This window comes from Trachypithecus francoisi, unplaced genomic scaffold, assembly GCF_009764315.1.
Source record: "Trachypithecus francoisi isolate TF-2019V2 unplaced genomic scaffold, Tfra_2.0 Lachesis_group13, whole genome shotgun sequence".
NCBI classification, from domain to species: Eukaryota; Metazoa; Chordata; class Mammalia; order Primates; family Cercopithecidae; genus Trachypithecus; species Trachypithecus francoisi.
Genome location: NW_022681458.1, coordinates 55,095,015 through 55,109,731, shown reverse-complemented (window position 1 = coordinate 55,109,731; position 14,717 = coordinate 55,095,015). Strand labels below are relative to the sequence as shown.

The window sequence follows — 14,717 nt, the reverse complement described above, 5'->3', positions numbered from 1 at the left end:
CCATGAGTAGTCACTCATGAGTTCCCACTTTGGGAAACACTATTCATGTTCCTTACTTACACAGAAAAGTTGCAGAGAACTTATGATCAAGGAGAAAATGATTGGTACTTAGAAAAATTTTACTTCAAAAGAGTCAATTAAAGATATTTTTCCTGAATTTGTTTTTGAATATTTTTGGATTATTGTTATAGTTATTACAGTTTTGAAATTTCATTTCTTTAATTGGATTACATTAAAAATTCAGTAATATTTGCTCTTCATTTTTATTGATTGGCAGTGAAGTTGTTTTCAAGATTTTGCTGTAAGTTTTACTGCTTTTCTACCCTGCATACCTCTGTGAAGTTGCCAATAATCTGCTTCTAATTATGTTAGTAATTCAAAGGCTTCAAACGTACTAACTAGAGCAGTAACATCATATGATTTTTGAGTATGGCACATAGTAAGAAATACATTTTGCATTATAAACATAAAAGTAATTAAATCAAGCATTTCAGATAATCATACTTACCTTCGATACCTAAATCAGTTTTATTTATTAAAAAAATTTTCTTGCCGGGTGCGGTGGCTCAAGCCTGTAATCCCAGCACTTTGGGAGGCCGAGATAGGCAGATCATGAGGTCAGGAGATGGAGAGCATCCTGGCTAACATGGTGAAACCCCATCTCTACTAAAAATACAAAAAATTAGCCAGACGCAGTGGCGGGCACCTATAGTCCCAGCTACACGGGAGACTGAGGCAGGAGAATGGCATGAACCTAGGAGGCAGAGCTTGCAGTGAGTCAAGATCACACCACTGCACTCCAGCCTGGGCAACAGAGCGAGACTCCGTCTCAAAAAAAACAAAAAATTTTTTTTCTTAAGATGCTGAACACAACCCATTCAACTGATTTTAAAACCTGCTAATAACTTGTGAAGAACACTGCTGTAAAGGAGATTGCTAATTAAAGAAAGCTTTGGTGGGTCCTTCTATCAATGGGACAGTTTTTAAAATCTAAACTGTCGGCTAGGCACTGTGGCTCACGCCTGTAATCCCAGCACTTTGGGAGACCCAGGCAGGCGAATCACCTGAGGTCGGGAGTTTGAGACCAGCCTGGCCAACGTGGTGAAACCCCATCTCTACTAAAAATACAAAAATTAGCCAGGTGTGGTGGTACATGCCTGTAATCCTAGCTACTCGGGAGGCTAAGGCAGGAGAATTGCTTGAACTCAGGAGGCAGGGGTTGCAGTGAACTGAGATCATGCCACTGCACTCCAGCCTGGGCAACAGAGTGAGACTCTTATCTCAAAATAAATAAATAAATAAATAAAAATCTGAACTGTCATTTCCCTCCTTTAGATTTATCAACAGGTTCTATAAGCTTGAGAGGAGGTTAGGATATTCTTTCTCTTTTTCTCATCAAGGTACCATGAAAGGAAGTGTGCTTAAATTACTGAAGGATGAGTTAGGTTAGTGTATAGAGTTTCATGTTTTTAGAATAATATTAAGACATAAAGATGTAAGGCTTCACAATACAAACTATGTATTAGAAATATTAGATGTGGATGACAATAAAAAATATGTCTAAACTGGATTATAGGATTTATGTATGTTTTTTTTTTTTTTCCACAGCTTTAATGTTAGGTTCTGCTTAAAGGCAGATGGCAAAGGAGTACTTCCCAGAAAACTTAGTAAGTGTTTTATGAAAAGTCATATTATTTTAATGATACTGCATACACAGCACTTAACAAATATTTTAGGATATTCAAATAGTTACTCGAATTGTTATTATAATTTTTTATTTGAATGTTTATGTTTAAAGACATTTAAGATTTCAACATAATTATTATATTCTTTGTTAACTCTTAAGCTAATTCAAAACTAATACACTTATTTGTGGACATTATGAGCTAAGTAGCCCACAAAATGGTAAACATGACCTTTGGAAGGTTAAGCAGTTACAAATGTGAGATAATGAACTCTGGGGAGGCATGAATGTTATTGTTTGTAAGCAGATGATCTGCTGAGAAGTCTGTGTTTTATGTCTTGGGGCAGCCCCCAGCAATCTCAGGAGTAGAGGTGGTTTAGAAATAGTGAGAAGGAGGAGAAAAAGTTTTGGTCATGCGGTTTAATTCACACAGCAAACTCTACTCTTCTTTTCCTAAAATGCTTGATGTGGTCCTGAGAGCAAGATAGTAGTGTTAAATAATTATTGCAAAGGTTTGTCAGTATGTTAATGGCAAGTGGTAAAGAATAATAATAAAGCAGAGAAGAAACTGAAACCGCTGGGTGTGTGTTTGTGTGTAAGTTTACACAGGGCAGCCAAGCAAGGTCTCCTTAGGAGACAACTTTTCAGTAGAGACCTGAAGGAAATGAGGGAGCTATGGGTTATGTGAAGGAGTGTTTGACACAGAGGAACTAGCAGTTTCAGCAGGCCTGAAGCAGGAAATGTGCTCAGTGGTTGAGAAACAGCATGGAGGACAATGTGGCCAAGTAGAGCAGAACATGAAGCAAAATAACCCTGGGTGTTCACCCAAATTTGAAATGGTCAACTTTTAGAGAAACTAGCAACGTGACTTCTAGTTTTAAAGATTTGCACTCTCTTAAGAAACTACTTAAAGAACTGAATCTTACAAGGCGGTAATCCTAATTGCTACATACTTGTTTTACAATGATTCTTGATGTATTTAACTCTGTTTGATCACTTGCTTCCTGAAGGCATATTCATCTGACAATTTGATACGGTAGCTTCACTGGAAGCAGGAGTTTCAAGTGGGGCAAACTGTTCATTCATCATAGTGTTTAATATGATGGTATGAGTACATATGAGCAAATACTTCTTAATCAAAATCAGCAAGACTCTTGCTACTTGAATTTATGGTGGAAGTCTCAATTCACATGTTTCATCCTCTGGATTTCCTCCTCTCAGCTTAAATTAAACGACAGCATTTCTCCTGTCTGATAATTGGCTTACTACTATCATTTTTTGGGGAATTACTTATGACATTACTTTAGGGAAAGTTTGGTTAATTATTTAATTATTATTAAATTTTTTTCAGAATTAATATGTTGTAGTCTCATTACAATGTAATGACATTTTAAATTAATTAGAAACAATTTACTTCTTAAGGAATAAAGATCTCTGTTAAAACTATATGGTAGAATAGATAGGTGTCCATAAAGAATATGTTGGTTATAAATCCTTTGGTTTACGTAGATTTCCAGGTGGAACTTCTTTTGGATAAACTCAAGCAAAAGGGAGCAATTCGGCGAGCACTGTTTTTCTACAGCAGGTCCCCAAGTCACTCCAAGAATATGACTATTTCAAGAGGGGGACTGATGCAGTGTGAGGAATTGATAGCGTATCTGCGGGTAAGAGATAACTTTTCTGCTACCTTGTTTTTCCTTTTCAGTCATTAGTTTTTCTTTTTTATCTAAATGATTTTCACTTTCTGTAAATTAGTGTTAGATCAAAAGGAAAAACAGAAAAATACACAAAGGAAATTTAGCTTTGTAAAGTGTCAAACCTGAATGATGGACTTCTACTTCTGGCAGACTGGATATTCCAAATGGCCTTTCCACAACAATACTACTGAACAAATTATGATAAACATATTTGTTAAATGCAACTGGACTTTCAAGACAGTTAAAGAAATCATCATGGTCCAAAAAATAATCAGTCAACTAAAAAACTCCAGTTGCAAAAATCTGAATTGTGGATTATAAGCAAATATATAAGCCAGAGTTGCTGGCAAAGGATGAAGCCTAAGGAGAGGGCAGGTGGTAATTGCAGACACCAGCACAGGAATTCCGACATATGTATAAGGCTGAGTGTTCTTACGACAGAGGTGTGTCCTGATTCCAGCAAGAGCCAAATGTAAAACCTTGCTGAAGGGGAGCTATCCAGTATGGGCCCCAGGATTTCCACAGGTTAAGTTTGATCAAATATGAATTCATTAAACACATACACACACAAAGAAACCACTAGAAGAAGCATCAGATTTTAGACCCGCAAAGGCCAGTTACAGAGTACAAATTTGTATAAAATGTTTAAAGAAATAAAGGGGCTGGGCACAGTGGCTCAAGCCTATAATCCTGGCACTTTGGGAGGCCAAAGCAGGATGATCCCTTGAGGCCAAGAGTTTGAGACCAGCCTGGGTGAGACTTTATTTTATTTAAAGGAAAAAACAAAACAAGACGAAAACATCAGTAAATATTTAGACAACAACATAATTAATGAACTTGATTTAACAGATTTATATAGAATCTATACCTAACAATTAACGAATATAAAAACTGACCATGCATAGGCCATAAAGGAAGTCTAAACAAATTTGAAAAAGTAATTTTATAGAATACGTGCCATTACAGTGCAGTGGTTAGAAATCCATAACAAAAAGATCAACTGGGAATTGGGGAGTGTGATTTTTAAATAACTTATGGGTGAAAAACAAGATCATAATGGAAATTTACTTGCAACTGTATTACAATGAAAATATGACATATCAAAATGTATACGCTATCACAACAGTAGAATATAAAGATAAATGTATAGCCTTAAATGCTATTTAATTTAAATGAAAGTTAAGAAAAAATGAAGGTAAGAAGAAAATACCATAAAAATAAGAATTGAAGTGGGGCATTACAGATAAGGGAGGAATTAACAGAATATTATGAATAACCTTGGGCCAATACATAGGAAAACTTTTAGACAAAACCTGGAAATTCTTAGTGAAACAATACAACTGTCATAAGAAGAAACAGAAAACCTGAATTATCCTCTAAACACTTAACAAATAGAATTGGCAGTTAATCTTTACAAAACGACAAAGCCCAGATGGTTTTATAGGCAATATCTACCAAACATTCAAGAACAAGATTTCTCAATTTTAAATAGCTCTTTGAAAGAATAAAAAACAAAATATTTCAAAGTCAATCTGTGAAACTAGTGTAATTGGTTCCTGGACTGGTCAAAAATAGTACCAGAAGGGAGAATTTCATTCTAGTCTTACAATAGATGTAAGATTACTAAGCCATTATAAGCAAATAACTCTTAGCAGTTTGTAAAAAAAGATACATAAACCAAGTTGGGCTTATCATTTATCCTAGAGTGGGTTAATATTAAGTCTAAAAATGTAATTTGCCACATGAATAGATTAAAGAAGAAACGTGACTGTCTTAAGTACAAAAAAGATTTGAGATTAAATTTTAAAAACTTCGTGATTTAAGAAGTAAGACAAATATCCCAAGTTATGGCTATGAAGGAATAGAATCTTACATTTAAACAAAGTCCGCGAATACCTATTAATTGGTCAAGATGTGAATTAAGAATTCTTATACATTGCTGATGGCAGTGTGAATTGTTTTGAAGACTTTGAAAAATGATGTGGTACTATAGAGCTGACAAATATACTTGTCACTATGTGTAAGAATAATCATAGCAATTTCTGTAATAGCAAAAACAAAACCCATAAACAATAAAAATAGCCTTCGACAGAATGGATAAATGAATTGTGGTATATTTACATGATGAAATAGTACTGAACAGTACAAAATTAACGTAGGCTACATGCAATAGAATGGATGGATCTTAGTGAGAGTGTAGGACAGAAAGCAAGTCACAGAAGACTACATGTGATCCTATTGAGAAGGAGTGCAGAGGAAGGAAGAGAAAGAAGTATTTGGGTAGCTTAAGCAGTATCAATAATGTTCTTCTTATTATGTTGGGTGTGTGTGAGTGCTCATGTTAACATGTCTCGTACTTTCGTGTGAATCAAATAGTACATTGTAAAACAAAAATTGACTAAACGTTCTTACTTGATAAGGATAATCTTTTGGATATTCTATTTCTACATAAGTATAATTTTCCAGAGAATTTTGTTAGAATTGAAGGCTCAGGTGAATACAGCTGGCTTTGTATTGTGCACTTACGGATTTCTCCAGATAATTTAGGTTGATGTTATCGTTAATTCAAAGCTTTTCCATTTCTAGGATGAATCTGAATTTAGAGACAAACTCACTCCAATTACCATTTTTATGGAATATTGGTTGGATTATAGAACAGCTGCTGATACAACAGGCTTGCAACCCATTCTTAACCAGTTCACGCCTGCTAACATTAGTCGACAGGTACTGTACTCAATTTACCACTAATGTGATATTTTGTGATTTTTCTTTACAATTCATGTTATTAAATATTAGAGGAAATTTCCTTTATTATGTTGATAGATGTTTAGTCAAAGTCAGAAGGTTAGGAATCTGAATTTTCTGTTTTTTTTTTTTTTCCTTTTTATTTTTTTGGGAATCTGAATTTTCAAGTCAGAGATATTTAAAGCCACTTAACATAGATATACAGAGAAAGACAGGATCACATTTCATATATGTGAAATAGGAAAATAATTCAAGGAGAACAGCAATGTGCCAGTTTGTTTACATATTTTAGTATTTCGCTAAAGATGTTTGGTGTCTATGTTATCTTTGATATTTTAATTTTAAAAAGTGCATATATAGTAAATAAATAATTCTTTTCAGAAAACCAAAGAAAGCAACAAAATTTGATAGGTGGTATTCTATTTTTAGAAAATCTTATGTATAATGTATTTAAATATTGTTAATTCTAATTACTATTTCTCCTTTTTAAATTACATGTTCATGTTTTTACATTAATATTTCTTCTTTCATAGAACTCTTTGCCCTAAATTTAGGTTGTCATTTTTTTTTTTGTCTTTCTAAGATCCCATAAGCTCTTTTTTTTTTGGTTTGTTTTCTGTTTTTATAATTTGAGATTACTATATGTCATGGTAGCAAAAGGCAAATTAAAATATTTTTAAAAGTCTTTTCTAATTTTTATATTTTAACAATTTCATATTTCGTTCTGTACATTAATAATCATGGTATATGTGCCATTTTCTAGTATTCATTAACATAGAACTTATAACCATACTTCTGTGTTTATATTCTTTGCATTTTTTATTTTTATTGAATGTACAATATTACGTTGATTAATAGTTTAATAATGACCACCTGAGCCTCTTAATGTCTGTCATTCAGTATTATACTTTCTTTAAAAGTTCATTATTACTTGTCCCTTTATATAATGTGCTTTCATATATGAGTTATGCTTATTTTCTGTTTATAGTTTTATAATTTTTTAGAAATCTTTTATTATCATTGTTATCACTGCTTCTGATTAGTTTTCCAAACTCCCCATCCAATCTCTTTAATGCCAACACCGTGTTAAAACCGGCTAATCAAGTAGGCTAACTTTTGGAACCTCTTGGAGGGCAAAAATAACTGCAGTAATATTTGGCTTCCTTTTTTTCCTACCTATTCTCATTCTTCATTGTTTGAAAAAAAATTTTTTTTGGTCTTCTCTGTGTCCTACATTTGTTCCATCAGTGACATATTAATTTTTAGGTATGTTTCTTTCTACATGCTTAGCTTTGTTATTCACTCTTGTTTTTATGTTAATTAATTACTCCACCATTTTTATCATTTTCTTTTCTCTCAAATGGATCCTTCATTTCGCTGGTTACATTACAAACTTCTCTGCACTCTCTTTTTGCTGTCAGATAGAAATATAAAGTTTTAATTGTAATTTTAAATTTGTAATTTTTAATTTGCTGGTTAGCAACTTATTTTATTTTATTTTATTTTTTTATTTTTTTGGCATTTATTCAGCATTTATTACAGTTAAATTTCTATATTATGTGAACCCAAAACATTATTGTGTGCCTCGAAAACTTACTGCTTTACTTTTATTTTTTATTTTTTTATTTTTTTTATTTTTATTTTTTATTATACTTTAAGTTCTAGGGTACATGTGCATAACGTGCAGGTTTGTTACATATGTATACTTATGCCATGTTGGTGTGCTGCACCCATCAACTCGTCAGCACCCATCAATTCATCATTTATATCATGTATAACTCCCCAATGCAATCCCTCCCTCCTCCCCCCTCCCCATGATAGGCCCCAGTGTGTGATGTTCCCCTTCCCCAGTCCAAGTGATCTCATTGTTCAGTTCCCACCTATGAGTGAGAACATGCGGTGTTTGGTTTTCTGTTCTTGTGATAGTTTGCTAAGAATGATGGTTTCCAGCTGCATCCATGTCCCTACAAAGGACGCAAACTCATCCTTTTTGATGGCTGCATAGTATTCCATGGTGTATATATGCCACATTTTCTTAATCCAGTCTGTCACAGATGGACATTTGGGTTGATTCCAAGTCTTTGCTATTGTGAATAGTGCCACAATAAACATACGTGTGCATGTGTCTTTGTAGTAGAGTAATTTATAATCCTTTGGGTATATACCCAGTAGTGGGATGGCTGGGTCATATGGTACATCTAGTTCTAGATCCTTGAGGAATCGCCATACTGTTTTCCATAATGGTTGAACTAGTTTACAATCCCACCAACAGTGTAAAAGTGTTCCTATTTCTCCACATCCTCTCCAACACCTGTTGTTTCCTGACTTCTTAATGATTGCCATTCTGACTGGTGTGAGATGGTATCTCATTGTGGTTTTGGTTTGCATTTCTCTGATGGCGAGTGATGATGAGCATTTTTTCATATGTCTGTTGGCTGTATGGATGTCTTCTTTTGAGAAATGTCTGTTCATATCCTTTGCCCACTTTTTGATGGGGTTGTTTGTTTTTTTCTTGTATATGTGTTTGAGTTCTTTGTAGATTCTGGATATTAGCCCTTTGTCAGATGAGTAGGTTGCAAAGATTTTCTCCCATTCTGTAGGTTGCCTGTTCACTCTGATGGTAGTTTCTTTTGCTGTGCAGAAGCTCTTTAGTTTAATGAGATCCCATTTGTCAATTTTGGCTTTTGCTGCCGTTGCTTTTGGTGTTTTAGACGTGAAGTCCTTGCCCATGCCTATGTCCTGAATGGTACTACCTAGATTTTCTTCTAGGATTTTTATGGTATTAGGTCTAACATTTAAGTCTCTAATCCATCTTGAATTAATCTTCGTATAAGGGGTAAGGAAAGGATCCAGTTTCAGCTTTCTACTTATGGCTAGCCAATTTTCCCAGCACCATTTATTAAATAGGGAATCCTTTCCCCATTTCTTGTTTCTCTCAGGTTTATCAAAGATCAGATGGCTGTAGATGTGTGGTGTTATTTCTGAGGACTCTGTTCTGTTCCATTGGTCTATATCTCTGTTGTGGTACCAGTACCATGCTGTTTTGGTTACTGTAGCCTTGTAGTATAGTTTGAAGTCAGGTAGCGTGACGCCTCCAGCTTTGTCCTTTTGACTTAGGATTGTCTTTGAAAACTGGCACAAGACAGGGATGCCCTCTCTCACCACTCCTATTCAACATAGTGTTGGAAGTTCTGGCTAGGGCAATCAGGCAAGAGAAAGAAATCAAGGGTATCCAGTTAGGAAAAGAAGAAGTCAAATTGTCCCTGTTTGCAGATGACATGATTGTATATTTAGAAAACCCCATCGTCTCAGCCCAAAATCTCCTTAAGCTGATAAGCAACTTCAGCAAAGTCTCAGGATACAAAATTAATGTGCAAAAATCACAAGCATTCTTATACACCAGTAACAGACAAGCAGAGAGCCAAATAAGGAATGAACTTCCATTCACAATTGCTTCAAAGAGAATAAAATACCTAGGAATCCAGCTTACAAGGGATGTAAAGGACCTCTTCAAGGAGAACTACAAACCACTGCTCAGTGAAATAAAAGAGGACACAAACAAATGGAAGAACATACCATGCTCATGGATAGGAAGAATCAATATCATGAAAATGGCCATACTGCCCAAGGTTATTTATAGATTCAATGCCATCCCCATCAAGCTACCAATGACTTTCTTCACAGAATTGGAAAAAACTGCTTTAAAGTTCATATGGAACCAAAAAAGCAACTTTTTTTAAAAGGTAGAAAATGTATAGTTGAAGTTTATTTTAAAAATATATCTGTATTAGTTTACTAGGGTTGTCATGACAAAGTACCACAGAATGGGTGGCTTAAACAACAGAAATTTATTCTCTCCTAATTTTGGAGCCTAGAAGTCTGAGATCAAGAGTCCGCAGGGCTAATTTCTTCTGAGGCCTCTCTTCTTGGCTTGTAGATGGTCACCAGTCACCTTCTTGTGTCTTCACATGGTCTTCTTTTCATGTGTGTGTCTGTGTCCTAATCTCTTTTTAAGCATCAGTCATTGGATTAGGGCCCACCCTAAAGACATTTTAACTTAATAATCTCTTAAAAGACTATATCACCAAATACAGTTCCATTCTGAGATACTGGGGATTAACGCTTCAACATATATATTTTGGGGGGACACAGTTCAGCACTTAACAATATTTAAAATATTGTCATTTTTACATGGAATTGCTTAAAAATTATCAGTGGAATATTTTGCATTCTATTTCTTACTGTCTTCAAAATCCAGAGTGTGTTACACACTTTTAACACATCTAAATTCAAATACTTAGGTTTTATTAGAATTTTTTTTTGTATTTAGAAGTCATATAATTAACAGTTGAAAAAGTAGATTCAAATAGTCAAGTTGTTCTAAACATACTAAAAGTTTTGCAGTAAGAGAATTAAGCATCAGCTTTTAACATTAAATTAATTAAAATTAAATAAAATTTAAAAATCAATTGCTCAGTGACATCAAGCCCATTTCAAGTGCTCAGAAGCCACATGAGGCTTGCAAGTGGCTACTATATTGGACAGTGCAGTTCTAGTGTTTCCCTTTCTGCTCCCTAAACCTTTGGTGTTAGAGATTTAGTGTTTTCTGCAGAAAGAGTTGGATTTTTTTCTCTCATTTTTTTGATTCAAATACACATTAAGTCCTTTTTTTTTTTTTTGAGACGGAGTCTTGCTCTGCTGCCAGGCTAGAGTACAGTGGCGCAATTTTGGCTCACTGCAACTTCCGCCTCCCGTGTTCAGGCGATTCCCCTGCCTCAGCCTCCTGAGTAGCTGGGACTACAGGCACCCACCACCACACCCAGCTAATTTTTTGTATTTTAGTAGAGACGGGATTACACCATGTTGACCAGGACAGTCTTGATCTTCTGACCTCATGATCCACTTGGCTTGGCCTCCCAAAGTGCTGAGATTACAGGCATGAGCCACCGTGCCCGGCCTCAAATGCATATTAATTTCTTACTTTGTGCAAGATATAATATATATAACTGTAGAGATTTGGTTGTCTGAGCATGGAAGACATTGCTTTTCCATTTCTGAAACTATCTTTCCTGACAGCATATTTTAATACTATGGCTGCTTCAATGCCAGCTAAGTCCTTTTCTTCCCCTATAGAGTGATGTTAGCCAAGTGTCTCTATATTACAGTTTCATTAATATTTTATACATATGTCTCATTGCAAACTTAAGATACTCATCTAACATTCTAACTGGGAATGTTATACATATCTTATCACTAGTTAATTTGTTATCTGCAAAGTCCACACTTTCTTCCTGATATAATCTAATCAAGCCTTCATTTATATTTGGCGTGATGTAAAGAATCACCATATAGTTCTTCTAATGGTCCTCTTTGAAAAAGGCTTATAGCAACTGCATATATCTAGGTAAGTGAATTAATTCACATATATTTTTGTGTTTCCTTCAAATTAAAACGACAGTTAAGAATCTCTATCCAATATACAGCCACTTGCAAGCCTCATGTGGCTTCTGAGCACTTGAAATGGGCTTGGTGTCACTGAGCAACTGATTTTTAAATTTTATTTAATTTTAATTAATTTAATGTTAAAAGCTGATGCTTAATTCTCTTACTGCAAAACTTTTAGTATGTTTAGAACAACTTGACTATTTGAATCTACTTTTTCAACTGTTAATTATATGAATTCTAAATACAAAAAAATTTCTAATAAAACTTAAGTATTTGAATTCAGATGTGCTGAAAGTATATAATACATTCTGGATTTTGAAGACAGTAAGAAATAGAATGCAAAATATTCCCCTGATAATTTTTAAGCGATTATATGTAAAAACGACAATATTTTAAATATTGCTAAGGGCTGAACTGTGTTCCCCCAAAATGTGTATGTTGAAGCCTTAATTCCAGACATTCCTTGTTACTTGGAAGTGTACAATCATCATCAATCATCATCCCTGTTTTGAGGGACTCCGTTTTTCTTTTCCTTTAAATCCTTTTCTCTCTTCTTTTTGTCTGCTTCTGTGCTTGAAGCAAAAATGGCCTCATCTTTATTTTCCATTCTTCTCTTAATTTTTATGTTTCTTCTTTCACATCCTACCCAGCTCCTCTGCTTTTTTCCCAGGGTTTCTCTCTTTTGGGTTTTTCCATTTTGCTGTAGCTGGAACATTCTTCTGACAAGATCTAGAAGGGAAAAAAGTTCAGGTCTTTGCTTTTTTCACCTACCCTGATTGGCTAGCTATAATGCTTCAAGCTCCTTTTCCTTCATCTTTTTCCAAATGACCGTGCAATGCTGGACTCATTTTATCTAGTTTCTTTTGCCCCTTGGTCTCTCTGCCTGTCTGCTAAATACGTACAGCTCCTTATTCTTTTATCCTCTGCAGCCCTATTTCCATGATATTGGTGGAGGCACAGTCCATAATGAGAAACTCTAGAAGGTAGTCTGTTTTGCCCGACATCTCACAACTTAGCTAGCAGCAGAGTAAAAATGAAGTATCATTTCTTGACTATTACTTTCTCTTTTACACCAGTCCTCATTCAAAGATGGTAACAGCTTAATTTGAGATAGAACTGAAAGGTTCCAAGGAACTGTATTATATCCTATGAATCTTTTTCTTCTTTCTCATTCTTGACTGGCTACACTGGCCTGTTTAAAAATAAGTGGCCATGGTCTCTTTTGCGTTAAGGTATACAAACAAGCTGATGAGTACATGAAAATATATACATGTGCACATACATGTATAACCACATAGATATTGATAAACAATGCTTATGCCACCTGCATTGGTATTTTTCATGTAGAAAAACAAAATGTTTTTTTCTAGGCTCACATTCTGCTTGACTGTGGTGAAGACAATGTCTGTAAACCCAAACTGGAAGTTTTTGTAGATAGGTAAGTTTTGCTTGAAATGGTAAATAATGTAGTAAGAAATTTAAATGGAAGGGTACATATTTCTATTCCAAGGACTAACATATTTTAACGAGAATTAGTTATACTGGAGGGTAATGCGTGAGTTTCTATAATACTAAAACTATCAATATTGAGCTTCTAAAGAAAATAGCTACTGTGTTTTCACTAGTTGCCTAGGTTGACAGAGTTATTACCATTCAACTTTGGGTAATATCACAAAGTAATATTGTATCATGTTAAAGATACATTTCATTGTAAATATACTTTGAACTCAAGGAATATCCTTACGATGTTGTATGGTATATGAATTATAAAGAATATTGTGAGAATTATGACACATGATTAATTTAGCTTTTAGAAAAATATTGGGGAATTACAAAGTACATATAATTCACTTCAGTAATAGATATGAATGATAGTGATATATTAGTGGCATCAATGTTTATTTTTACTGAGAGAACATTGGATTTGCACCCAGTGTGCTATTTTCTGTTGTCTATCAAGCTGTGAAGTAGTCTTAAAATATCTTGAGACACTGTTGAACATGTTGGTGCTGTGTACTTAACTCTTGTTTCTTTGAACAGTCATACTTTCTCCATCTAGTCTTTTTTTCTCAGTCTGGATTTGTATTGTTAACTTGTAGTGATCAAAAGAAGATCTATATTGGGGATGACAACCCTCTGACATTGATTGTTAAGGCTCAGAACCAAGGAGAAGGTGCCTATGAAGCTGAGCTCATCGTTTCCATTCCACTGCAGGCTGATTTCATCGGGGTTGTCCGAAACAGTGAAGTAAGCAGACTGCCTCTTTAAAAATCGAAATGCACTCACAGATCTTATTAACATTAATGAGCTGCTCCCCTATTTAGTGAAGCACAAGCTTAGCTATTGTACCTAAGGCTAAATTGCTAGACAATGGAGTGCCTATCTTACATAATTCCTTTTAAGCCTAATACTTTGCATAATGCATTGATATGACATTTTTAGAACTGCAAGCTAAGTGCCTGGAAACGAGGTTAGATAGATAAAGTGTCTAAGCCTGTCCATCAAATTATTTGTCAGAGGCTTTATGGTTATGTATGGTAGCCCTCTAGGGATCTTTTAGAAACACTTCTGCATTTCCATGTAGCAATTGTACCCAATTCTGGCTTTTTCCTTACCTCCTGGTTTGCTCAACTAGATTTATTTGCTTAGTACAAGAAACTGAAAGATCCAACTGCATGATATTTTATTTCCCTTCATATCCTTTTTCTTTGTCTATCAAAGGCCTTAGCAAGACTTTCCTGTGCATTTAAGACAGAAAACCAAACTCGCCAGGTGGTATGTGACCTTGGAAACCCAATGAAGGCTGGAACTCAAGTAAGACAATTTAATTAGACAGATTTTTTCTCCCCGGCAAATAGAAAAGCATCTTGTTCTCTGGGCTCATAGTAATTTTTAAAAATAAGTGCTTCAAAACAATGTCCTTAAATTGGTTTTGATATAACAGTTAAATGATTAGCAGAGTTTTGCATAGTTTTGACTAAGATACAAAACAATTGGTTGTGCTCTTACACGGTTTGCAATCAGCTGCTCTGTACGCCTCCTTCACTTCAGTAAATGGATGAGAACATGGTTTAAACTAAGGACTGAAATAATAATTTTGCACTTTTCACTGATGCCTTAATGGATCCTGAAAAGCTACTCTGGCA

At 34.7% G+C, this 14,717-nt stretch overlaps 1 protein-coding gene across 3 annotated transcripts in view; it reads left to right on the top strand.

Moving 5' to 3' along the window:
• The window catches only part of ITGAV (integrin subunit alpha V), a 96,670-nt gene that overhangs the window by 66,955 nt on the left and 14,998 nt on the right, over window positions 1–14,717 (top strand). For all 3 annotated transcript variants that reach the window (XM_033230930.1, XM_033230929.1, XM_033230931.1), the window contains 6 exons: window positions 1,609–1,667; window positions 3,194–3,348; window positions 5,968–6,105; window positions 12,942–13,009; window positions 13,671–13,818; window positions 14,293–14,385. In XM_033230930.1, the coding sequence (XP_033086821.1) occupies window positions 1,609–1,667; window positions 3,194–3,348; window positions 5,968–6,105; window positions 12,942–13,009; window positions 13,671–13,818; window positions 14,293–14,385 (661 nt within the window). The remainder of the gene's footprint in view (window positions 1–1,608; window positions 1,668–3,193; window positions 3,349–5,967; window positions 6,106–12,941; window positions 13,010–13,670; window positions 13,819–14,292; window positions 14,386–14,717) is intronic.